This window comes from Malaclemys terrapin, chromosome 2, assembly GCF_027887155.1.
Source record: "Malaclemys terrapin pileata isolate rMalTer1 chromosome 2, rMalTer1.hap1, whole genome shotgun sequence".
NCBI classification, from domain to species: domain Eukaryota; kingdom Metazoa; phylum Chordata; order Testudines; family Emydidae; genus Malaclemys; species Malaclemys terrapin.
In genome coordinates this window covers 217,661,242-217,687,097 of record NC_071506.1, presented here as the reverse complement: position 1 = coordinate 217,687,097, position 25,856 = coordinate 217,661,242, and the positions used below count along the sequence as shown (strand labels likewise).

The window sequence follows — 25,856 nt, the reverse complement described above, 5'->3', positions numbered from 1 at the left end:
AATACATTTAAATTGGTATTCTATTATTGTTTAACAGTACGATTAAAACTGCGATTAATCACAATCAATTTTTTTAATCTAGTTAATTTATTTTGTGTTAATTGCTTGAGTTAACTGTGATTACTTGACAGCCCTATGTGTAATTGGTCTGAATTCTCAGAAATACAGTAGTGTTACATTGCAGCCTTCCAGCAAGAGTATTTTTGTGTTTTTAATCTAACTCCTCTGGGTCTATGCTTCTAACATAACAAGGAAAAAAGGTGTTCATTTTAAAACATAACTAATGTCAATCAGGAGTAAGTCCACTGAAGTAAATTAAGTTAAACTGGTGTGAACAAGAGGAGAATCAGAACCATTGTAGGAGAGAGTGTATATGAGAGGAGAGATTATTTATGATGCGAAAAGCCTAAAAGAACAGAAGTGTGAACAGGTTGGGGAGAAATATAAGACTCATCTCAGACCCCGTCATTCCCAGTGTAGCACTGCATAGCACTTTACAACTACATAACAGCCCAGATTAAACATTCTGGAAGAAAAAAGAGAGAGACTGAAAACAGTTCAGTTATAAGCTTTTTCATTTTAGAATTCAAGCTTACACAGTTATCTAGGCCCACTATATTCATAATTACATTTGAATATCTGCATACAAAAGCTATGTAAAAATTATTCTCCCCCCAAATATACAAATTTTCTCTTCGGATAGTTTAAAACATTTGCGGTCACAGATTTTTAATATATATATATTTTAGGCTGAAAAAATATTACTGATATAGCATATCACTTACTCCTGTTTGCAAAAAAATACATCATCCAAAGTACTGTCTCTCATTATACCGTGTAATGTTTGTCTTACCCTCAGGGCATGAAACCAATGATAACAATAAAAAAAGTTAACCTTTTGTCTTTTTTAAAGAAATGGCATGAAAGACTAATTTGATGTAGTTGTGAACAAATTAAAAATGAAGAGTTAAGAAAGTATGAAAAGAGAAAAAGAAATTACAGTGTGTCAGTTAGTCAGTGTGTGAGTTAGTTCATGCCCTGATATTATTTATACCAACATTAAATGGGTAATTAAATAAAGTGTCTTTTAATGTTTTACATTGTGCTCAGTAATTTAAACAAATTTAATCTACACCATCTGGCTGATGCAGATTTACATTTGATTGTCTTGTGCATAAATAGGGTTAGCTTTTAAAGTAGGTAAACTGTGCAATGGACAGTCACAAAAAACTTTTACCTGCACAATATTGCTTTTGAAGGCGACGGCAGTCAATGTGGATACACACAAGAAATGCATACTCTTTGCATTTGCTAAACATTTATACAACACGGTAAAACTTTGTGATAAGGCCAAACCTTTTTTTTTAAAACAAGATTATTCTGTTGTAAAAAGATGTGCTCACATTACTTTGAATCTTTACGTGGAAAATAAATCTCTATTGCACTAGAATAAAATTTCTCTATATAAAATTTAAATAGGGATCATATCATAGCAATATCAAAAGGAAACAGCTGGTAATCAGTTCCATATTACAACAACAACAGGACAAATTAAGAGCTTGTTTAGGTCCTGGAGCCTCTACGTTAGTGAAAAGACAAGTATTGGACACTTTTAACTGCTCTCACAGTGAGAGAGAGAGAAGAATGTTCCTTGGTTGCTGATTTTGATTCTGTCACTGAAAAAGGTTTAGCCTTACAAATGTTGGCTACGTCTCAAAACAATAAGACTGATTTTTATAGTGTATGATTCATGCAGCAAAAAGTCAATATGACACATACAGGTTAGAGTTCCATAGCATAAAAATACATCACTAACAATGACATGCTCTGCTTGTGATCAACAGCCCTACCTAGGCTGATTTCTGATTTCTCCCTCTGGTCATTTTTTTTCTTTTTTCTTTCTGAAACCGACCCCTGAAGGAGCAAGCATTTACCTCAAAGATGATTTTGGACCTTAGAGGTCTAATTTTAAAGTCTACATTTTGGCAGAGTGTAAACAAAAATCATTATCCCACTGTATATACGTTATTTTAAATATTGGAACTAAGTTGGGATGCCAGATGAAAGGAATAAAATCTATAGGCATTTATTATGTAGGGCAAAAACAGTGAAGATGATAATGAAAGAGCTGGGTTGACAGAAAGAATCATGAATAAAAGACCCAACTTGCTATACCTCTAGACCAGAGAGCAAAAATGAGAGTTATGTGGCACCATCAAACACAAAAGTATGGACTGCACTGAAAAGTTCAGTTCTGTTGCACTCAGTCAGAAGGCCTTAGTCTACAAATACTACTGGGTGTAGTGCTTACTACTGGGAATAGTTAGTCACACTAAAGTCTGTTACTCACAGTAGCAAGCACTATGTTCTTGAGCCTGCAAAGACTTGGGACTACGCATGTATGCAAATTTAATCATGTGCATAAGTCATTGCAGGAAGAGGGGCGAAGTCCAGTAGCAAGTGTTTGCAAGATCAGAGCCTAATATAGGTTCTAATTATGCACTGGTGTAAATCTGAAATTAATGAAGATAGACAATGTAAAACTGGTATGGAAGCAGGGCCTTAAATGTCACTAGATCACATCTGTTAAACTAAAAGATGGATATTGGTTTTGGATTGATAAATATTGGTAATTCACCGCAATGAATTACTGCCAGATCCCATACCTTTAATATAAAAAAAGGGTTAAAAAATACTGCTATATGTACTCATTGCTAAAAATACTCACCAACATTTTCAGGCTTGTTTTCCTAACATTAGGCACCGAAATCCAGGTTTAGTCACTTAAATAGAGGTGGACTGATTTTTCAGGATACTGAGTAGTCACAGTTCCCAATGAAGTCAACATCTTGGAAATTCAGCCACTGATTCGGACATTTAAATACAAATTCAGTGCCTAATTCCAGGCACTCAATAGTGTAATCTACTAAATCTAATACTTTTAAACCTCATTGCTTTGCTTGTTAGAGTCAATGGGGACAGGTTCATGTACCAGTAGCCATTTTAACAGCAGCCAGCCTGTAAAGTGTTTATTCTCAGTGCTGGATCAGACTGATGAAGCTTTCCTGAGTCCTGAGTCAGATGACTAATCTTTTTTGTTTTTTGTACAACTCTTACCTTTTCTATCCTATTTATTTTGAATAACTCAGAATTGCAAATCCCAAGGGTTCAAAAATCATGAACCAGGCCCCCAAAATCACAAGATTGGCTTAAAAATCGTGAGAGTTCTAAATTGTCAGTTTTGAGTTCTTATTTGCCTTCTACATTTTGAACATTTGAGTTTCACATTTTCAAGCTTTTTTCTACAACCAAAAGCACCAGAAAAAATCATGATGTAAAAAAATCATGTAACAACATGATACCCAGAGCAGGGGCTATCAGAAAAACAGCAGATATCTCAAGACTTGCAATAAAATTGTGAGCTGCCAACACTGGTAGCTTCCAGAAAGAAGAGTGTTTTTCTCTCTCTTTCACCTGCGGCACGATCAAATTTTTGTACACTAAATTAGTCATAGATAGCCTTAGGAGCATGTCTGGGATTCTCACTGGCATCAGTGGGCGTTTCCCATGAAGATTAGGGGCAGAATACAGCTCTAAAAGGTTTGTATGTTTCATTTTATTTTTGCTTACTAGATCTGGAAAACAGAAGCAAGAAATGGATCAACTATTTTATTTAATTTCTACAGATATCTGTCATTCTAACTAATTTGATTTTAAGATTTGTGCAATTATTTTTCTTTTAATGCATGCAGTTAGGATCTGCTCATGCAAGCCCTGACTCGTGTGAGTAGTTCTCACACTACTGACTGACTTTCTTGAGACTGCACATCTGAGGAAGAGTTTGCAGGACCAAACCCATAATTCTCATTATTTGGTATGGGTTTTGATTCCAAATATAACCCCCAGTATTCTGGATGATGTCCCTGACCCCATGACATACTCTGGGTTTTACTGCAAAACAATCTGGAGAATGGTGTCATTCAAACATTTGCTTTGGGGGAAGGTGGCGGAATGGGAGCCAACAGGTGTTTTTAACCTCATACAAAAACCAAACATTTAAGAGCAAGTTTCCAGTGGCCTGGCTTCCCTTGTGCCTGCAAAAAATGCACCTGTGTGTTTTACACCCACATGGAATTTTGGGCACAAATCTTACAAGTCCAATATGTAAACTACTAAGATTAATGCTCACAACTCATTGCAGGTATAGATGCAAGTTGCACCAATAAAAACGGCGGCAGGTATTCAGCCTGGCTGAAAATATGACCGTTAGTATTCCAAATGCTTTCTTCGCATTGCAGCAGGAGTGAAAATAATTTCAAAATTCCCCTGGTGTTTTGCCCACAATGAAAGTTTTCCTAGTACCACATTTTCACGAATCAAACACCTAGGGCTAGATTAGGGCCTTTAGCTTTGAATGTCCAATTATTACAATGCCTGCCTAGTTGAGCAGGAAAAGATACCTCCTTCTGTCTTTGTTATCTATTGATATGTGAATGCACAATGCAACAGAGGGAGCATGAAACATAGTCTGAGGTTGTACTAAATCTTTTCTGTTGCCAGGAAGAGGATGTCCTTCTGATGTATCCCACTTATAGATAAACCAGGAGACTTGCCTGGCCTGGAGTTCATAAAACTTCAGAGACTATCACCCTGTGATGAGGATGGATGAAACAGAGGAATCTCTACTCATAATGCCCTTGAAAAAGGCCCAAATGAGTGCCAGGAGCGCTGGCTGGCAGATTTCAGCAGCAGGACATCCTGTTGTTGCTCAGTTCAGCTCCTACTAGTGCAGTCAATAGAAATAATTGATTTCAGGGAATCGAGAGAGAATCTAGCCAATCAAAATAAAAATTCACGTACAAAAAGGTACAAAAAGACGGCAATATGTTTAAGACAGATGCTGAATTTTCCTATGTATTTATCTATCAGAGATTACTCTCAAGACATACTCTACATGTTACTGGGATAAAGCTGTACAGTCTGGAGCATAACTAGTAATAGGGTAGGTTTCTATCCTATTTGGAGTTCATCGTAATCATTTTTTTCTCCCTGTGATCATTTGTATCTTTGCGTAACCCTGGGCAAATCCTGCAGCCAGGATAAAAGACCCATTCCTGCAGAGTGCTGAGTGCATACCGAGACTTGCCAAGTGCCCATCCCTTCCAGTGCCACTTGGATGTTGATGTGACATCCCCCTTCATTTCCTCTCCTGAAGTCAACCTGAGTTGAGGGCTCCCTGCACCTGTTGGAAGAGCTCAACACCTCACAGGATCAAGCCCTCAGTCTTTATTCCAGTAGACCTCCCACTGAAGTCATCTAGAGTTTTAACTGAGCAAGGGCTGAAGGATTTTGCCCTCATTTTGTACAAATGAAAAAAAATATATCAACCCCTCCTCCCCATTGTGTATTTGAAAAAAGATTTGATTGTAGAGAACACAGATATTTATGATCCATGTCATAATCTCAAGGATGTGATGCAATCACAGTGATGATGGTATTCTTAGGTCACAATGATAATGGTTACACTTAGAATGACTATGGAAAACTAGACACCGTATCTCACTTGTGGCTTGCAAAATGAGGTAATACTGGGAAAAAGGCAGGGCAAAGTGCTTTGCCTTGGAGGCCTGTTTATTTTCTGCCACTTCAATTTTATCTCCCCATTTCCCCAAGCAGTGATGGATGTGAGCTGGTGACCACTTAAGTGCTGGTGATCAAGATTGGTTTGTTTGTGTTTTCACTGTTAAGCTGTCAAAGCATTCACATCAAGGGACGGAAGGACAAAATGCAATAGTCACAAGTACCCGCATTAAAGGGACATTTTCATCAATGTCTATACAAAACAAAAACAACAACAACAACAAAAAAAAAAACCAAAAAGAACAGAAGAAGAGCTAGGCAATGGAATGAAATGACAGCCAGTAGTGCTATAGGAATTCTGAGAACCACTCCAGTCTTTCTAATCCTCAAACACTTCCAAGAACAAAGGGGGAAAGAGTTCCGTGGGGCATTCCACCTTCATGTGCAGGAAGCGGCTGGCGTGGCAGGCTCCAATCATTCGTAGATCTGTCACTTTCATCAGCAGTTTTGGCCAAAAGTGTGCAACGTGATGTTTTCTGTAATTAATGTAGTGTTCAAAGGCCAGGAGGAAACCTTCTTGACATTTTTCTATCCTCTCAACACTGAGGAGACCTGGGCGATCTGTTGGTAAAAAGAAATACGATGAATGTATTCATTCACAATAATAAATTCCTAATCAAAATCAAGAGAGGAAGGATGACTATGTAAGAAAGGCACTGGATTGAGACTCAGGACATCTGTGTTCAAATCCTGGCTCTGTCATAAACTTCCCATGTTTTCTTGCTCACTTAATCTCTCTGTACCCCAAAGATAGTAATGGTTCCTTCCTCCTACTCTTTGTCTGTCTAGCCCTCTTAAAATGCAAGCTATTCAGGCAGGTACAGTTTCTTATTATTGGTATGTTCATTTCCTAGCATAATGGAGCCCTGATCTCAGCTGGGGTTCCAGGTGTTACTGTGTTACAAATAATTATGAATAAAAACTTCCTTCATCAAAAATCCCACCCCCCCTAAATTACAATTCTCTCCTGTCTTTGTTTTCCCTTTCAGCGGCAGACCTACAACTGTGACCCAAGAAGCCCTCAATGCCAGCTGGCAAGAGGGATATAGAAATATCCTGATTCTGCTATGTACATTCTAGTTCACCAAAGAATGTCACGTTAGATCTTAAATGAAACCCAGCTCACATGGTCTTTAATGCCGTTGTGAAATGTATGTACAGATACTAGGTAAGGAGTTCTGTATAGATACTGAAGATACGCTCATAGAGTCTGCAGCAAGGTATTAGCCACCAACAGAGATGAAAAAACTGGTTTTCTGTTAGACAAAGAGATGTTTATTCACTGGTCTCTTGGTCAGGATGTAAATCAAGCATTATAAGCCAACACAATAGATGGCTATTTACATACAAAGTCAACGAAGAGAGGTGAAGTCAACAGGGAAGAAGCAGAGATGCAAAACATGCCACAGGTGGTTAGCCTGTACTCTGACTACTGACAAAAAACTTTGGGGATTAATGTAGAAGGCAAAGAAGACATCCCCTCATCCTGCTGACTACACCACTGTGACAATTCTTGGGGTACCCAGGACTGTGAGTCACCTTGTTCCCCCTGCGTCCAGTGTCAGTGAGTCTTGCTTGTGCTTAGCTGGATGTTAGCTTTCTAACATCACCAGCCTTGTAGCCACCCAAGCACTCTCCTCTGTGCCATGCCAGCCCTTACTGTCCTTACCAGTTAACAATAGGTGCACTCCAGTCCCCAAGTCCCTTTGAAGCATTCCCCTGTGATATCCAGCCCTTGACTACTTATAGAAACCTTGTGTCTGCTGTCCCCAAAGGAACAATACGTACAGCAGCTTATAAGATTCAGCTCACGACCAGTATTTTACTTAACACCACAGCACTGAGATATATTTATAGTGAAGACAAGAATAAGTTTATTATCAAAGTCTAGACATTCAGGAGATGGTGAGTAAGAATATTGGAAACACATAGTTACATAAAAAACAAAATTATAACATGCTTTCTAGAGACTAAACTTAACTATCAGATTAACCTCCTATCTAATGAAGGATATCTCACCCAAAGTCTTTTGCAGCTTTTCAACCAAGGTTGGCTGAGATCTTGCATCTAGGGTTTACAGGCAGTGAGTTTACATTCATGAAAACGGGATGGAGGATCCCATGGGAAGGCACAAGATGAGCAGGCCTCCAGGAACACCTATGAACTGCACTCAGTGGTGCTGGCAATTCAGCAGACAGTGCTCCTCCCTCGAAATCAGCCCTGAAGCAATGCGCCAGTCTGGCTGTGAAAATGCTTCCTTTATGAGAAAACATTTAAAGGTCACTTTCAGGAAAGAAGTTCCTATGGAAATGCCTTCTGAAATCACTGTTTTACAAGCCAAGGCTTTGGAAAATAAACAGAGACTCAGACGTTTTCAGTGGAAATGTCAAATGAATGCAAATGATCAGGAAGGTCAATGTAAACCCCTGCCCCATGTATTGTTCACTACTCAAGACTTAAAGTGGTCTCAACCCCTCCTCTCCCACAAGTTGCCACCTCTGTCGTTGCCCATGAACCACATTCTCAGTCCTGTACGTTACAGCACCCTGAGCTAGAGCAAAAGAGCAGGACACTTAGGGCTTGTCTTCACAATGGGATAAGTCGACCTAAGTTATACTACTCCATAAGGTAGCTGGAGTCAACGTAGCTTAAGTCGACTTACTCCAGTGTTTTCACTGCGCTGCATCGATGGGAGATGATCTGTGTTCGACTTCCCTTACTCTTCTTGGAGAGCTGGCGTGCCGTAGTCGACTGGAGAACACTCTGCCATTGATTTAGCAGGTCTTCACTAGCCCCGCTAAATCGATCCCTGCTGCATCGATCGCAGCAGCATTGATCTCCCCGTAGTGAAGCCCAGGCCTTAGAGAACTTAGCCTGAGGATGGCTGATGCCGGGCTCTCTATTTGTAAGCCAGGGAATGTTGGCCCAGACTCAGCTACATCACTGATCCCTTTCCAGCAACTAAACCACCTCAGACCTCTACACTGTTTGCCCATGGTCTGAGACCAAGGCCACCATTATCTATCATCAAGTTTTTTTTTTCGTGCTCATCCACATAGTTTCTAAGCCCCAGTGTGATGCAATAACCAAGGATTTCAGCTGCATCATTCTAGTGATGCCTTAGCCAGTGCTCCTATATTTAAAATACCCTCTGCTTTTTTTTAGAGAGAGATTTGCCGCAGATACAATGAACCAGAACTTCACACGGGGAGGTTATAAAAGCTCTGGTGGTGCCCAATACGTTCTTGTTCTCACCTGATGACATGAGCAGCACAGCCTGGAGCAGGGCGACCTCCGTGTCATCCAGGTTAAACGAGGACAGCGACATGCCCAGGTCGAAGATGGCATCAGACACTACGCCGAGACCCCCGTTTTTCAGCTGACCCCTTGTCACTGCCATCTCCCCATTTAGTGTTAAAGTCTCACTCTCGGGGTCGTAGCGCACTGCTGCTCGGAGGGACATAATCTCCATACAGCAACCTTTCAAAAGGATTATCTGGTCTTCACATGGCAGCTGCAGAGATTACACATGATAATGAAACAGTCTGCACTAACCAGAGTTTTCAAGCAAACTTAGTTTTGAAATACAATAAAATCCATGTTACTCTCAATAAACATCCAGGGCTGCTAAATATACTATTAACGCTGTTACACACCATACAGCTGATTGACTAAATACTCCCAAATATGAATGACACACCACAAAAGCTAACAACTGTGTGTATTATATATTTTGCCATCCCTCTGAGTGGGTTCATTCCACCCAATTTCCATTGGAAATTAATATATCATATCATCGTAATGAAGTACTAATGGGTCAGAATTTCAGAAGACCTCAGATCTCATTAAGGCACTAAAATGAAGGGATCAAATTTTCAGAAGTGCTGTTCTCAATGGGGCTGCTGGAGGCTAAGCAGGTTTGAAAAGCTAGTGCAATACATTTTCATAATATCACTTTCCATTTGAAAAGCATTCTGCAAGGTTTAATCGACAAATTAATACTATCAGTTGTTTCTTTGGTTACAACAATACTGCACCTCTTACTTTTCTGACCTAGGAATAGGGGGGGAAATGATCACACATGGGAAGAACTATAATTGTGGGCAGGTTTTTAGTAAAAGATGTAAAACAAATATTGTCTCTAGAGGAGATTTTAAAAAATGCCTAAGTGGTTGGGACTTGTGCTCCTTATTCCTTTAATCACTTTTGAAATTTCCTCCTGTAATATTTTGGAAACCATCAGATATCAGCATTTAATAAGAGACAATGAGCCAGATTCTGCTTTCAGCTATAGCAGTGTGACTCAGTTGCCTTTAGTGGTATGCTGGTGTGACTGACAGCAGAATTTGGATCATTATCTTCAAGGCATGTTGCAAGGCTCATCTTTTTCCCAGGGTTTGAAAATGGTGGGAGGAAGTATAGGGAGTGAGAGGGAATTGTAATGCCAAAGATGGGGAACTATTTGAGCAGGATTTGTTGGAGGATAATTCCTGAATTACTGCACTTAGATTGTATTTATATGTTATTTCTAAGGTGCCTGCATAGTAGGAATAGGTGCCCTTTTTAGCATTTCTATAAAACTATCTAGCTACATAAATAAATGATAATGAAAGAAGAGTGAAATCTCCAAGACTGTTTTGAAGATGTCACTGTAAGTCAACAGCAAACATGACGTAGATAATTACATGAAGATGAAGCTAAATCCTAATTGGGTTCTAGAAAGGAGAAAATCTGTTTCATTTTTGGTTCACATTAAGATATGATTTTTTCACTTTGAATCTCAAGTGAAGTAAATGTGTGTTTTTGGCAATTGTGCACTCACTCGCATAATGATTACATTTAATCTGGTAGAAAAACTTACAGCATGGATGATGGACAATTGGCTAACAGAGGCAAAAGCAGTGTTCTATAGGAGAAGAGTTTTAAACATGGAGCCAGCGAAAAAGAGAAATTGACTAGGATTGCACAGTTATTTTTGCTGTGTGGCCAGTGTCAGGTCTAAAGTGTTAGATACATAAGGAAAATGACATGTCCCAGTCAGGGCAAGTCAGCTTCCTTCTGCATCAAGCTCAGCAGTTGCACATAGATGGGCTGCATGGGGAAAGTGGCAGTTTAGCTTCCCAAAGGAAGTGCTGCGGTTTGGCTGCTGAGACCCAGTAAGGGAGGAGAGAAGGAGAAAGAAAAAAAAGGAGAAAGAAAGCAATTATATAAAGATGGTAAATGGGAGACAAATGCAGAGAAAAAAGAGAGAGGGAAAGAATGGGGGTAAAACAGAGAGGGAATAAAGAGAAAAATGAGAAATGGCTGGAGAGACAAGGAAGGAGGAAAGAAACAAAGAGAAAAAGCACAGGATAGGGAGATACATAGAAAAAAATTGTTGTTTTTATAGAAAAAAAGTAAATAGTGGGATATAACATGAGCAAATAACTCATTATTTTTTCCACTGATCTAATAAACAAAGAAATTCCTTTACCCTCCCACCTCTCACGTAACCCCCTTGTAACTTCTTTATGGTGCACCTTTTCCCATAAGCCCGAAAGAAACACTGCACAGGCCATGGTTGAAGGGACATTGCTAGGTTAAATTGTGTCCAAAAAGTGGGCTTTGTAAAAATACAAAGTGGGCAGAGACCGCAGCAGCCATGAGCCAAGCAGCAGCAGCAGACAGAATGCAGATGGCTGCATGCGGAAGCTGTGGTATGTATATAGTCCTAGCAGGAGACCCGGAACAAAGGTATGTGTGTATGAAGTGTCGCCTTATAGTGTTACTGGAGGAAAAGATTAAGGGGCTGGAGATGCAGGTAGTGACCCTGGTGGAGTTTAGGCGGGGCTTTGAGCAGCTGATGGAGGATGGGCAAGGCGGGGCTGAAGGGGAAGGCTCTAGGGTGCAGGAGGAGGCAGTAGTAGATGACAGCGAGAGGGGAATGGAAGGAGGAGATCCAGGGAAGTGGAAGCATGTGACTGTGAGAAGTAAGCCAAGGAAAAGGAGGGCCAGTGAGGGGGGAATAGAACTCAGGAATAGGTTTGAGTGTTTGGAGAACGAGGTAGAGGGGCAGCAGGTGGTGACTGAAGGTGGGAGGGTGAGGAAGAAGAGGAGAGCTGCTAGTCCGAGAGAGAGGGGGGAGGAGTTGATGGAGACAGCACCAATTATGGGCCACCAGAGGATACAGGAAGGCATAAGGGGGAGCATAAGGGAAGATAGGAGCAGACACAGGTCAGGACTAGAGGGATCGGAGACTAGATTACTAGATCGCACTGTTGCCAGGCGACGGCAGGTGTATGTAATTGGAGACTCTTTACTGAGGAGACTGGACAGGCCTGTGACCAGGGCGGACCCGGAGAACAGAAGGGTGTGCTGTCTACCGGGTGCAAAGATACGCGATGTGGACCTGCGGTTGAAAAGGATCCTAAAAGGAGCAGGTAAGAACCCCTTGATAATCCTTCATGTAGGAACGAATGACACGGCTAGGTTCTCGTTAGAGAGAGTCAAGGGAGATTATGCCAGGCTGGGGAAGACTCTCAAGGAGATAGAGGCTCAGGTTATCTTTAGTGGGATTCTGCCTGTTCCGAGGGAAGGGCAGCAAAGGGCTGATAGGATTTTGAGGATAAATAGTTGGCTAAGGGAGTGGTGCTATAAGGAGGGCTTTGGGATGTATGGCCACTGGGAGGCTTTCGGGGACAGACACCTGTTCTCGCGGGATGGGCTTCACCTGAGTAGGGAAGGAAATAGACTTCTGGGAGGGAGGCTGGCTCATCTTATCAAAAGAGCTTTAAACTAGGAAGTTTGGGGAGATGGTTGGGAGATGCACAGTTAATCTCCACGCCAGTTTCCGGTATTGGAAAGCTGAGTGTAATAAGAGGAGACATAGCCGGGGAGATGAGATTGGACATAGGAGGGACAGGGGGGACGAACACAAAGAGGCCCGCAACATACAGTGCTAGTAATGGGAGACAGGCTAAACGACATACATTAGGCTGTTTGTACACCAATGCGAGAAGCCTAGGTAATAAAATGGAGGAATTGGAGCTCTTGGTCCAAGAATTGAAACCGGATATCGTAGGAATAACTGAAACGTGGTGGAATGGCGGTCACGACTGGAACGCAGGTATAGAGGGGTATGCGCTGTTTAGGAAAGACCGGGATAAAGGTAAAGGTGGGGGGGTGGCATTGTATGTCAATAGTGAAATAAGCTGTAAAGAAATAATAGTGGATGGAATAGATAATACAGAGTCCGTCTGGGCGATACTCAAGCTGGGTAAAAGTACTACTAGAGCCTCTCCGGGGATAGTGCTTGGGGTGTGCTATAGACCGCCGGGATCGACCCAGGATATGGATAAGGAATTGTTTAATGTATTAAGGGAGGTAAATACTAATAGAAACTGTGTAATTATGGGGGACTTTAACTTCCCGGATATAGACTGGGGAACAAACGCTAGTAGCAATAATAGGGCTCAGATGTTCCTAGATGTGCTTGCGGATCAATTCCTTTATCAAGTGGTAGCTGAGCCGACGAGGGGGGAGGCCATTTTAGATTTGATTCTGGTAAGTAGTGAGGACCTTGTTGAGGAAGTGGTAGTGGGGGACAACTTGGGCTCCAGTGATCATGAGCTAATTCGCTTTAAACTAAATGGAAAGAGTACCAGAATTAAGTCAAAGACTAGGGTTTATAATTTTAAAAAGGCCAATTTTAACAAATTAAGGGGACTGGTAAGGGAAGTGGATTGGGCAAACATATTAAGGGACCTAAAGGCAGAAGAAGCCTGGGATTACTTTAAGTTAAAGATGCAAGAGCTGTCAGAGGCCTGTATCCCCAAAAAGGGAAAAAGATTACTAAGCAAGAGACTTAGACCGAGCTGGATGAGCGACCGGCTGAAAGGGGCGATTAGGAAAAAACAGAAAGCGTACAAAGAGTGGAAGAGGGGAGGGATCAGTAAGGAAACTTACCTTAGCGAAGTCAGAGAATGTAGAGATAGAGTGAGAAAGGCCAAAGGCCGGGAAGAGTTGGACTTAGCGAGGGGAATTAAAAGTAATAGTAAGAGGTTTTACAGCCATATAAATAGGAAGAAAGCAAAGAAAGAAGAAGTGGGACCGCTGAAGACTATAGCCGGAGAGGAGATTAAAGATAATCTAGGCATGGCGCAATATCTCAATGAATATTTTGCATCGGTGTTTAATGAGGCCAATGAAGGTATTAGGGATACTAGCACCGTTACAGAGGGGCATACGGGATGGGGGATTACCGCATCCGAGGTAGAAACAAAGCTAGAACGCCTTAATGGGACTAAGTCGGGTGGACCGGACGATCTTCATCCGAGAATATTGAAGGAATTGGCGCGGGAAATAGCAGGCCCATTAGCAACTATATTTAATGAATCTGTAAACTCGGGGGTAGTCCCGTTAGACTGGAGAATAGCCAATGTGGTTCCTATTTTCAAGAAAGGGAAAAAAAGTGACCCGGGTAACTATAGGCCTGTTAGTTTAACATCAGTAGTGTGCAAGGTGCTGGAGAAGATTCTGAAAGAGAAACTAGTTGAGGACCTTGAAGTTAATGGCAAATGCGATAAATTACAGCATGGTTTTACGAAGGGCAGATCGTGCCAAACGAATCTGATCTCCTTCTTTGAGAAAGTAACGGACTTATTAGATAAGGGAAATGCGGTGGACCTAATATACCTGGATTTCAGTAAAGCGTTTGATACAGTACCCCATGAGGAACTATTGGTTAAAATGAAAAACATGGGGATCGATATGAAAATCCAGAGGTGGATAGGGAATTGGTTAATGGGGAGAATGCAGCGGGTCGTATTAAAGGGTGAATTGTCGGGTTGGAGGGAGGTTACTAGTGGAGTGCCTCAAGGTTCGGTTTTGGGACCCATCTTATTTAATCTATTTATAACTGACCTCGGGACCGATTGCAAGAGTGGGCTGATAAAGTTTGCGGATGATACGAAGGTGGGAGGAGTTGCAAACTCGGAGGAGGATAGGGATACTCTGCAGGGAGACTTGAATGAGCTTGTGAATTGGAGTATCAGAAATAGGATGAAATTTAATAGTAAAAAGTGTAAGGTGATGCACTTGGGGACGAATAATAACAATTGTAGTTACAAGATGGGGACGCATTGGTTAGAAGTAACGGAAGAGGAGAAGGACCTAGGGGTCCTTGTGGACCGCAGGATGACTATGAGTCGGCAATGTGACGTGGCGGTGAAAAAAGCCAATGCGGTCTTGGGATGTATTAGGCGAGGTATATCTAGTAGAGATAGGGAGGTCCTGCTTCCGTTGTATAAGGCGCTGGTGAGACCTCATTTGGAGTACTGTGTGCAGTTCTGGTCTCCCATGTTTAAAAAAGATGAACTCAAACTGGAACGGGTGCAGAGAAGGGCGACTAAGATGATCAGAGGAATGGAAAACCTGTCGTATGAAAAGAGATTAGAGGAGCTTGGGTTGTTTAGTCTGACAAAGCGAAGGCTGAGGGGGGATATGATTGCTATGTTTAAATATATCAGAGGGGTTAATACAAGGGAGGGAGAGGAATTATTCCAGTTTAGTACTAATGTGGACACGAGAACGAATGGATACAAACTGGCCGGGGGGAAGTTTAGGCTTGAAATTAGACGAAGGTTTCTGACCATCAGAGGTGTGAAATATTGGAACGGCCTTCCGAGGGAAACGGTGGGGGCGACGGACCTGTCTGGTTTTAAGATTAAGTTGGATGAGTTTATGGAGGGAATGGTTTAATGATAAAACATAGTAGCCAAAGAAAACCAAGCAATGGTACATGAACAGCATAATGGCCAACAAGGGTCAGGCTAGAGACTCTTGCCTATATGCTCGGGGTATTACTGATCGCCATATTTGGGGTCGGGAAGGAATTTTCCTCCAGGGTAGATTGGCTGAGCCTCTGGAGGTTTTTCGCCTTCCTCCGCAGCATGGGGCAGGGATCACTAGCAGGAGGGTCTCAGCCGATTGAAGTCACTAAAACACAGGATTGGGGACTTCAACGGTAGAGTCCAGGGAAGGGTCTTGCGGCCTGCAGCATGCAGGGGGTCAGACCAGATGATCATAATGGTCCCTTCTGACCTTAATGTCTATGAGTCTATGAATAAGGTTTTACCAAACTGAAGACCAATAGAAATGGTTCCTTGACTTAATTTGTTTTAAAAATACCACAATTTTATTTTTCTTAAAGAAACAAAACACCCTCAGTGCTTGTAGTAGCCTGCACACCGTAGCATATCATGGTTGGGTCTGATGGAAGTTGAGAGGCCACTCTGGCAAGTTTTAGGGACTTGTTTCTTTTAGCTCTTTTCCCACTTAAAAGGGCAAGAAAGATGGGCATAGAAAATAACCTGTAATTCGTCAGAAAGCATGTAACCTCCTGGCGGCTGGAGCCCAGCCCCCGACATTGAAAAATAATTCCTTGTCTATTTCAAATATTCCCTCCCCCCACTCCCTCACAGCTCTATTCTTCCCCTCTATACCTTCCCTGTCTCTACCCTTCTTTGCCTATCCATTGCTCCCCTGTTTTAACCCTCTTCAGTTCTTCCCCTATTTTCTCACCTATCTCCTTACTGCTGGGCAGAACTTGAATCCTACCTCTGTATGCAATGAGCCTGCCTGACAGACAAGGTAGGATCCTGCCTGCTAGGGCCAGGACTGGCTTCCTCCTAGCCTGCCTGGAGCACAGGCTGTCCACGCTGCAGTTGATGTTGGCACTGGCATCAGGACTCTCATCTTCCAGCAGCAATGAATGCCCACCAGAGATTAGGGCTGCATCTACAGTTGACTGTGAATGATGAGCTCATCTCACTGGGCCCCCTGCTGGCCACAGATATGAACTTGGCTGCTCACAATTTGATTTTGAGACTGAAGTGACCTAAAGCTGCATTGGCAAAACTCAGCACAGTCTTAGCCAAACTGGGACCATTGACAACTCTGATACCATGCTACTAACCCATGAGCCTCTGAAACTGGGACTGACTAGCAGGTGCCCAGTCTATTTTCATTGTCCAAGCTGAGGGAAGTACAATAGGGAAACAATAAAAATACAGTGTGCATCCCCTCTTGCAGCAGGCGGGGCATGGGGGAAAAGGGCCATGGCCCTTCGCTGCTCTGTCTCTTTTGCAGAGGTTAGCTGCACTGTTCTGGCCCCATGACAGCAGGGACTGTGATTGTGTCTGAACTTTGTGCAGGGGCCAAGTGGGGAAGGGAAGGGCTTTTCCTCGCAAACTGATTCACAGCCAGAGTCTGGCCCAGGCAGGATTATTTGTAACTGAAGTAAAGACACCTGCATTTTTTAAAAAGTGAATCATTTTAGCCAGACGATGTCCCTTTCAAATAAGTACTAACGTTTGCCATTCCCATTCCTTTATTCCACATCTGTGGCCACATGAGAAGGCAGCTCTTCTGGCCCTTCGTATTCACTGTGAATGGTTTCTCACTCTATTGTCAGATACAGCTCTAGGATTTTTGCCGCCCAAAGAAAAAACAATTTTGGCTGCCCCCGCCCCCCGTTCTTTAATTACCCCACCCCCGGCCCCGCCTCAACTCCGCCCCTTCTCAAATCCCCAGCCCTGCCTCTTCCCCGCAGGCTTTCAAGCCTTGGAGAGAGGGAGGGAGGGGGAGAAGCGGCGACCGCGCCGCTTCCACTCGGAGTCTCCTCTCCTCCCAGGTTTGAGAGCCTGGGAGGGAGGGGGAGACCCCGAGCCGCCGCGGTGCGCAAAACAGCTGATTTGCGCGCCGCTGCTCCCCCTCCCAGACTTGAGAGCTTGGGAGGGAGGGCGAGTAGCGGCGCGCGAATCAGCTGTTTTGCGCGCGGTGGCAGCAGCAGCGGAGGTGAGCTAGGGCGGCCGGGCACATTTTTAGGGGCGGCATTCTGGCGCCGGCCATGCCGCCCCTAAAAATGTGCCGCCCCAAGCACCAGCTTGTTTTGCTGGTGCCTAGAGCTGGCCCTGGTCAGATATTGGTGTCTGTAGAGCAGAGTTTAAAAGGTGGCTCAGCTGCTAGGGAGGCCTGACCTAGCCAAAACGTGTAACATACAAAGGTTGTGCCACACAACTCCTGACTCATTTTCTTCATGCTTTCCACTCGCTTAAACTGTGATGCACGTGGGCCCTGTGTGGCCAGGAGGGGTAGGAGATGTCAGATGGGCATTGCAGCCTGTTGTCTGATAGACCAGGTTTCCTAATTAAAAAGACTGCCTTGGAATGTCACTGAAACTTCCCACCACAAACACTAAATTGATGCAGACAGCTCCTCTCAGACACTGGAGTGCTGCAGGGGCCTCCCTTTGGATTTTTAGATCTTCATACTTGGCCATTGTTTCATGCTTTCTTGGCTGACAGAGCCAATCCTCAGGTTAGCCAGGGAGAGCTATTTACAGTGAGCCAGCTATTGATACTTACCGCACCCTCTTTTGTAGGTGCCAGGGGAGGTAGAGGGCATTACCTGACATAACAGCTCTCCTTGACTAACCTTAGAGATTGAGCTGTCAGCCATGGAAGAGCACAATGGTGTGCCTGCCTTGAACTTCTTCCCTGACTGATGTTCAGTCAATGGGGGAAGAAGTGGTTCGTTCCCATGTTTGGATTTTGGATGATCTCCCTGAGCAGGCTCACTGTCATTTCCAAGGTCATTCTCTTGCCATATAACCAGTGGGGTCAAGTGCTGTTCTGCAGGATGGGATAGTAGGGAGGCAGTCGGCTGCTGCTGCAGAACTTCCATGGGTGTGGATCCCAGGAGACTCTCACATGTCAAGGTTATTTTCCAGTCGATTCAGCCCAGAATTTAAGTTAATGTTTTTTTAAGTAAAGAGAACAATCATCATCATTGTCTACTGCTCTCAAATTTACATTCATTCCCGATTTGCACCAGTGTGAGTGAGATCAGAATAGGGCCTATGCATGTCCTAATTACACTAAAATTTAATTTTAAATATTCCTCTTACAGTATATCTCACATTTGAATATCCTTCTGGAGTGAAGTGTTATTAGTTGCTTCCACTCTTTTGGAGTGTACATCTAACTTACATTTCACTCGTGGTGATGTGTGAGGGACAGATTGTGGCCTGGGTTTTTGCTGACATTCCATCCAGTACAAATAAGCCAGTGAGGGAGGTATCTTAGTCCTGGATTCAGGAAGGAACTTAAAGCACATACTTAACTCCATCCCTACGTACATTTAAGTAAATGCTTAACTTTAAGCATGTTCTTAAGTCCCAGTGGGTTAATGGGCGGTAAGTATTTTCTTAAAGTTATGCAAGTGCTTAAGTGCCCTTCTTGATAGGGAAGATTTATTGATTTTGCCACTGGTTTAGGCCCATACAAAACCACAAAAAAGGGATTTGGTTGATCATAGGAAACAGGAAATTAAATGACACTGAGATGATTTTTATCCTATTTTTTATTCTTCTAAGCCATCTGATTTAAAACAAAGTGAACTGGTTAGTAAGGTCTTACCTCTTCATTTCATTCTTGCATGGTTCAAGTCAACAGGAAGTGGTGGGATTTTATAAGGCTCAGATATAATTTTGTGTGTTTCCATGTCACAATGACACTACTTTCTATTGTTTCTCTTGACAGGTGCATTTAGAATAGCATAAAGCGAAAAAAAAAAAAAGAAAAAAAAAAGAAAAAAGAAATTCTTACCTCACAAAACATAGGCAACTTTTTGGCAAAATCCACCACTCTTGTAATTGCTGGTGTGATAATTTTTGTAAACTGGCTGAAGGCTTCTAAATCCACTTTCCCACTTTCTGGGGCATTAACCATTGGTGCTTGCCCAATATCTTCTGGCTAAAGATATTAAGAAATACATTAAAAGGGAAAACTTGTTTCATTCAAGTCATCTTTCATAAATTTTTATAATATGGTAGGGATTATATATAAAGTCCACCACTCTGTTCCTATGAAATTAAACAATAACATTAACCATTATTTATGCAGGCCCTATAGGGGCAATTTTTCTAAAACAAGCCATAAAATGTGCAGCTGTCTGTAAAATAGGTGATTACATAAAGAAATGGGTGATCAGTGTGCCATTACACCCATTTTGTGTGGGCAGCTGCATATTTTACACATGCAATTACCTGTTTGTGTCTATGCATATTTCGTGGGAGAAGTTTAGGTGTTTCTGCTTGGAAATTTAGGGCTGATCCTGCCTCCTTCCACTGCTCAGCACCTTCAACCTCCCCTGAAATCAAAGGGAGTTGAAGATACTCATTACCTCCTACCTTCAAGATGCTCAGCACACTGTAGGATTGGGCTCCTTGGCCTACCCAGGGTTATAATATTATAACATCACAAAGAACACAAGCCAACTGCCAAGACCTATTTACAGAGGTGAGCTAACATGACTGAGACTAGGGATGGGCTGAAATTGGAGCTAGTTTGGATCAAAAAAGAACTCCCTAAACATTTGCTCATTTAGGCTGAAATTTATTCCTCTGCAGGGCTTCAGTACAAGGCTTATGCAACATGTAAGTCCTATTTTGAGGATTTAAGTGGGGCTTATATGTATAAACTTTATCCTGAAATCCTGCAGAGGGGTGAATTTCACCTCAGTTGAATTTAGACTTGCATACTTTCTTCTGTTTTTTAAAAAAACCCACACATATCCAAAGCTGTTCTTCTGTGTTCAAAGTAAGGCTTTGCAATTGCAAAAGACCTGCCAAACACTATGTGGAGGGAGCATTTTGTTCTGTTACTAAGTTTAAAACTGCACAGGAGTTAGAGGAGAACTCCTTCAAGACAGTTGAGGTGTATGAAATTTACAGAAGTAGCTTTGAACAGTGATGCTGAAACTGCTGTTTGAAAATATAAATAACACAGGCTTAATAGGTTTTTTTAAAAGCAAAATGTCAAAGATTTTCCTACAGTTCTGCCATCAGTCAAAATCAAAATCTAACTTCTGTCAGAAGAAAAACTGGTGCTCTGTATAGAGTACATAAGCATCTGATTTGTAAAGAATTGGGAAAACCACATGCTATGTAACTCAACATACTAATGCAACGGAGGTTAGGGGGAAAAAAATTAGTACACAGCATCCATGTTCTTGCCCTTTTAAACCAAACCAAACTGCAAAGTTTGCTACATAGTAATTTCAAAAACAACTGCGTCACTCTTTGCATATTCATTGTCTTTGTGTTATCTTCTTTATGTCCTGACACAACAGTGTGTGACCGTACATATAGAAATGTGTGATCCACTGTTGGAACTGAGTAAACATCAAAAAACCAATCAGTTGACTCAAATGCAAAACTTCCTGTAGTGAGCTTAATGATGGCTCAAGATTTGTGCAGTGGAGTATGCTGCAGGTGTCTGTGCTTATAGATATGAGAATTTCCACCTGGAGGTCATTCTATGGTCTGGTACACCTTGGACTGAAATAGGTTTCACTTTCCTTTGAGGCCCTTTGGTATTTGTGACATATGACTTTAATCACTCTTGTATGCTTCAGGAGTATTTGGTATTCTGCATTCATTTCCTTTACAATTGAAATTTAGAAAAATAAATCAGAAATGAAACAAATCCCTTTTAAGCGCTGAGCATCACAAACTTCCTTTTATTTTCTAGGCTGAATCTCAGTTATAGCTTATTCAATAGATAGACCTTTCCCCTGAAAAGGTCCCCAGGGACTTTCTATATTTTGCAATCCCAGTGATGTAGTATATGTATTATCCTGTTTTTGCCGCGCTTAATTCCTCCTCCCAGCATTTTTTTTTGTTTAAATAAATGTATTCATTTTTGAACAAAGGGGCAATAAAAACACAATTTTTAAAAAAATCTGATTTTTGTGTTATTACTTGAAGCCATGCTGGATATCTGTCCATATGTGGAGAAGTGTGTCTGAATACACATGCACACACAAAGACTTTATTTATATTATGGACTGACACCAGCGTATCAGGAGTAAGACGTACTTTCTATTTTTCCTTACTCTACCAAAACAGTGGGATCCAACTGCTGTGTCTGTTACTCAATATCATTCTGGTTCCCGTTTTAGCTGCATAGTTTGATCAGATGACCAGATTCACAGAAGCTGGCAACCACTATTTATGAGATTCATGTGATTTTTCATACAGTTCACCAGTCAACATACAAACAAATTTGGGGGACAGTGCTGGGAAGAGGCTTATGAGGGAATAAAAGAAACTGGCAACAAAAGCAGAGTACAAGGTTACAGTTCCTACCAGAAATTTCCTTTTTTGTTTCCAGTGACTTCCTTGTGCATTGGTGGCCACATGTGCTTCAGTGACAATTTTGATCAGCTCCCATTCCTCGTCTGTTGGCTCGGGTCTGTGCCCAATTGTTTTTTGTAGCTCCTCCCGACGTCTCTTCTCTCGGTTTTCTTCTATCAGTTTCCTTTTTGCTAACCGCTTGCTGTCATCCAGCACCACTATCAGGAATAAAAACAAAATAAAAAGTAACAAAATGGACGCCTGCTCTTGGGATTGTCTGCATTTTAGTCTGACCTATGCCAGATGTGCTGAAAGAACTAGAAACAACTTGACAAGGCAGTGGGTGAAGAGGTCTATCAGCCAGCCTGGTAGGCAGCAGGGCTAATCTTTCTTACCTCCACACTTATCTCTCTAGATCCTGAATGATTTACTTACACATGTGCTTAACTTTATGCACTGAGAGTAGTGCCATTGTCTCCAATGGAGTCCCACTATCGTCAATGGAGTCCCTTTATGTTCAATGGGACCGCTCACAGAGTGTAAAACTATGCAAGACTGAGAGTAAATTGGACCCCCCCATCCACTTGTTACTGTATTCCAAGCTAGAAAATGAGGGGTCTTTCTTTTTCCTTAAGAAAGAAAAGAAAAGAAAACAAAAAAACAGCCAAGCCAATGCTCATGTTACGGTCTCATAAACTGATATGAGGTAAAATGGAAAGCAAGAATATAATTGCGTAGAGCAGTGATTCATAAACTGTGAGTCGGGACCCCAAAGTGGATCGCGACCCCATTTTAATGGGGTCACCAGGGCTGGTGTTAGACTTGTTGGGGACTGGGGCTGAAGTCCCACCGTGCAGGGCCAAAGCTGAAGCCCATGCTTCAACCCTGGGCAGTGGGGCTCAGGCTACAGTCCCCTGCCCTGGGGCTGAAGCCCTTGGGCTTTGGCTTTGGCCCCATACCTGGGGCAGTGGGGCTTGGGTGGGCTCAGACTTTGGCCTCCACTCCTGGGGTCGCGTAGTAATTTTTGTTGTTAGAAGCGGGTCATGGTGCAATGAAGTTTGAGAACCCCTGACCTATACCAATTATATGAAATTGGATGTGGGCAAACAAAATTATGGAATGAGACAGGGCTCCAGAGATTGCCTGCAGAAGTGGGGTGTGTATCTAGAGACCCTAGCAACATCTGAGCCAAGGTGTCGCAGGGTTTGAGGGTCACAGAGGCACTATAGAGGAATATTATTGTTGTCTTTATAGAATCTAGCTTCTCTTCAGCCTCCCTATTTTGATCTCTATGAGACCTCACTTTCTTAGAGTACAAAAGGGAGCAAGTGATGACAGCAGTTCAAGTCTATACCATGGCAGAATGTAAAGCAATAAAATATTCAGAGTCCCCTTCAAGAGGAGTTTGAGAAGCCAATCTACATAGTACAGTCAGGCTCTCTAAAGGACTATCGACCTGATCAAAATACACCCTTCTTCCAAAGTGGCTCCCTTCGGCAGCCGGCCGGCCCAGGCCAAGAGGCTCTGGCCCCAGCGTCTCCTGCCTGGCTCGGCTCGGGCCCTGAGGCACTGGCCCCCGGCCGAGCACCACTGGCCCCAGCCCCGTCCCGGCCCCATCCGAGCACCGCCGGCCCCGGCCGAGCACTGCCGCCCCTGGCCCCATCCTGGCACCGCCGGCCCAGCCCCGGCCGAGCACTGCCGGCCCCAGCCCGGCCCTGGCCAAGCACCGCCGGCCCCGGCCCGGCCCCGCACCCCAGGCCGAGCACCGCCGGCCCCCGGCCGAGCATCGCCGGGCCCTCCCTCCCTCCCTATTTTCCCAGACATGTCCGGCTTTTTGGGATTTCCTCCCGGACGGGGATTTGAGGCCCAAAAAGCCAGACATGTCCGGGAAAATCTGGACGTATGGTAACCCTATCTATATGGACAGCTCCAGTGGATTCCTCCGCTTTTGCTCATAGCTTCCCCAAGCTGCAGGGTTAGATTAATCTGTTGCCTCGTAAGTCCCACCATTGTCCACAGGACTCCAAATATCCTCAGTTTAACTGATAGGAAACTAGACAATTTCCCACTGGTGCAATCTGGGAAAGCAACGAGCAGCAGTAGAGGCATTAAAGTTTGCAGACAGAGTTCACGAAGATAGTACTACCTCTGTTTCAATTTGTCTCATATTGACAGGTTGCAGACAAAGGGCCAGAATTTAAATTTTGTAAATGACATTAAATTCTGCATAATTTGATGGCACTTGTCTGTGAAAGCTTTCTACTGACCATGAGCAAGAGTAATTTTCAAACCTAAATGCAGGATTTCATTTCAAGGAAGTTATTGCAGAAAATGTGTTTTAACTGTGAGTGCTGGTTTTCCTATAACAAACTCCTAGTTGCCTCTAGACCAGTGGTTCTCAAACTGCGGGTCGGGACTCCAAAGTGGGTCAGGACGGCCGGTTCGCAAGAACCGGTTGCTAAATTTAGAAGCCGGTGTAGAACTGGTTCCTAAAGGGGCGGGCGGGTGGACAAACTCCGGTCCCAGGGCCACATCCGGCCCGCGGGACCGTCCTGTCTGGCCCGCCTGAGCTCTCAGCTGGGGCCCCTCCCCCGCTCTCCCCACCACTCGCAGAGCTGCCAGAGCCCTGGGGAAGCAGCGGGACTCCCGCGGCTATTTAAAGGGCCCGGGGCTCCCCTGCTTTTACCGCCCCTTCTACCGGGAAAAGGCGGGGTTGGGTAAGCGTTGGAGTCCCGGGGGTCTGTCAGGGTGGTGGTGGATGGGGTTGGGGCAGTCAGGGGGCAGGGAGTGGGGCGAGTTGGGTAGGGGGTGGAGTCCTGGGGGGCAGTTAGGGTGGGGGGTCTTGGGAGGGGGTGGTCAGGGGACAAGGAGGGGGGGATTGATGGGTTGCAGGTTCTGAGGGGGGCAGGACATGGGTTGGGGTCGGATGGGTGGGTGGCGGGGGCGAGACAGGCACGTGGGGCTTGTACTCACCGTGCGGTTCCCTACCAGGTCTTCGGTGGCACTTTGGCGGTGGGGGGGGGGCGTCTTCACTAGCTCCTGGTGAAGGACCTGCCGCCAAAATGCCGCCGAAAACATGGAGCCAGTGAAGACTCCCCTGCCGCCGAAATGCCACCGAGGACCTGGTAGGGAACCAGTTCTTAGGATTTTGGGAGCTCATCACTGGTCAGGACCCCAATTTAATGGGGTCCCCAGGGCTGGTGTTAGACTTGCTGGAGCCCGGGGCCTAAGCCTCACCGCCTAGGGCCAAAGCTGAAGCTTGTGCCCCACTGCCCAGGGCTACAGTCCCCCGCCTCGGGGCTGAAGCTCTTGGGCTTTGGCCCTCCTTCCGGGGCAGCGGGGCTTGGGCAGGCTCAGACTTCAGCCTCCGCTCCTGGGGTCATGTAGTAATTTTTCTTGTCAGAAGGGGGTTGTGGTGCAATGAAGTTTGAGAACCCCTGGTATAGAGGTTGCCTAGGTTCTGTGAATTCACAAAGATGATAAATGACCTGGAATATTATTTGGTCATATAAATTTCCACCACTAACAATTCTCCTCACCCTTATTCCTGTAGGCTTTTCTAATCTTTTTTGAGTCCAGTCCTAGTGAGACATATTGCATTAGACAGCCCTAGAGATGGATCACCTCTGTTTATCCACAGAGAGGAAAATCCTCCTTGCCCTACTCACATGAGTTGTTCAATTTAAATAGATTGAACTATTCAAGTCAGAAAAGAGAGCAAGTTTTGCCCATAACTGGTACCACACAGGGAGCAGCAACGCTTCCTGTACCATGTCCCAGTAATATGGATCAATTCTAAATTGGAAGGGTCACCTCTACTGGTAGAAGGAGAGTTTGGCTGTCATGCTCATTCACTCCTTTACTGGGACTATCAACTAATGGTGGTGTTGACATCTGTTAACAGGAACCAAACGGAGATCAATATCTCATTTTAAATAGCCACTAAACAGCCAATGGTAGTAACTTTTGGTCATTGCCAGTCTAGGCTGGATCTGAACTGGTGGCCTAGAGCCATCCAGTCCCCTCTCATGCTGTTTTC

The 25,856-nt window shown here is 43.6% G+C and overlaps 1 protein-coding gene across 10 annotated transcripts in view; it reads right to left on the bottom strand.

Annotated features, from left to right (window-relative positions):
* Positions 1-557: 557 nt before the first annotated feature.
* Positions 558-25,856, bottom strand: part of THRB (thyroid hormone receptor beta) — a 273,610-nt gene continuing 248,311 nt past the window's right edge. For all 10 annotated transcript variants that reach the window (XM_054019952.1, XM_054019957.1, XM_054019951.1 and 7 more), the window contains 4 exons: positions 21,830-22,035; positions 19,287-19,433; positions 8,896-9,154; positions 558-6,201 (listed from right to left, as the gene is read on the bottom strand). In XM_054019952.1, coding sequence (XP_053875927.1) covers positions 5,960-6,201; positions 8,896-9,154; positions 19,287-19,433; positions 21,830-22,035 — 854 coding nt within the window. In that variant the 3' untranslated portion in view covers positions 558-5,959. The remainder of the gene's footprint in view (positions 6,202-8,895; positions 9,155-19,286; positions 19,434-21,829; positions 22,036-25,856) is intronic.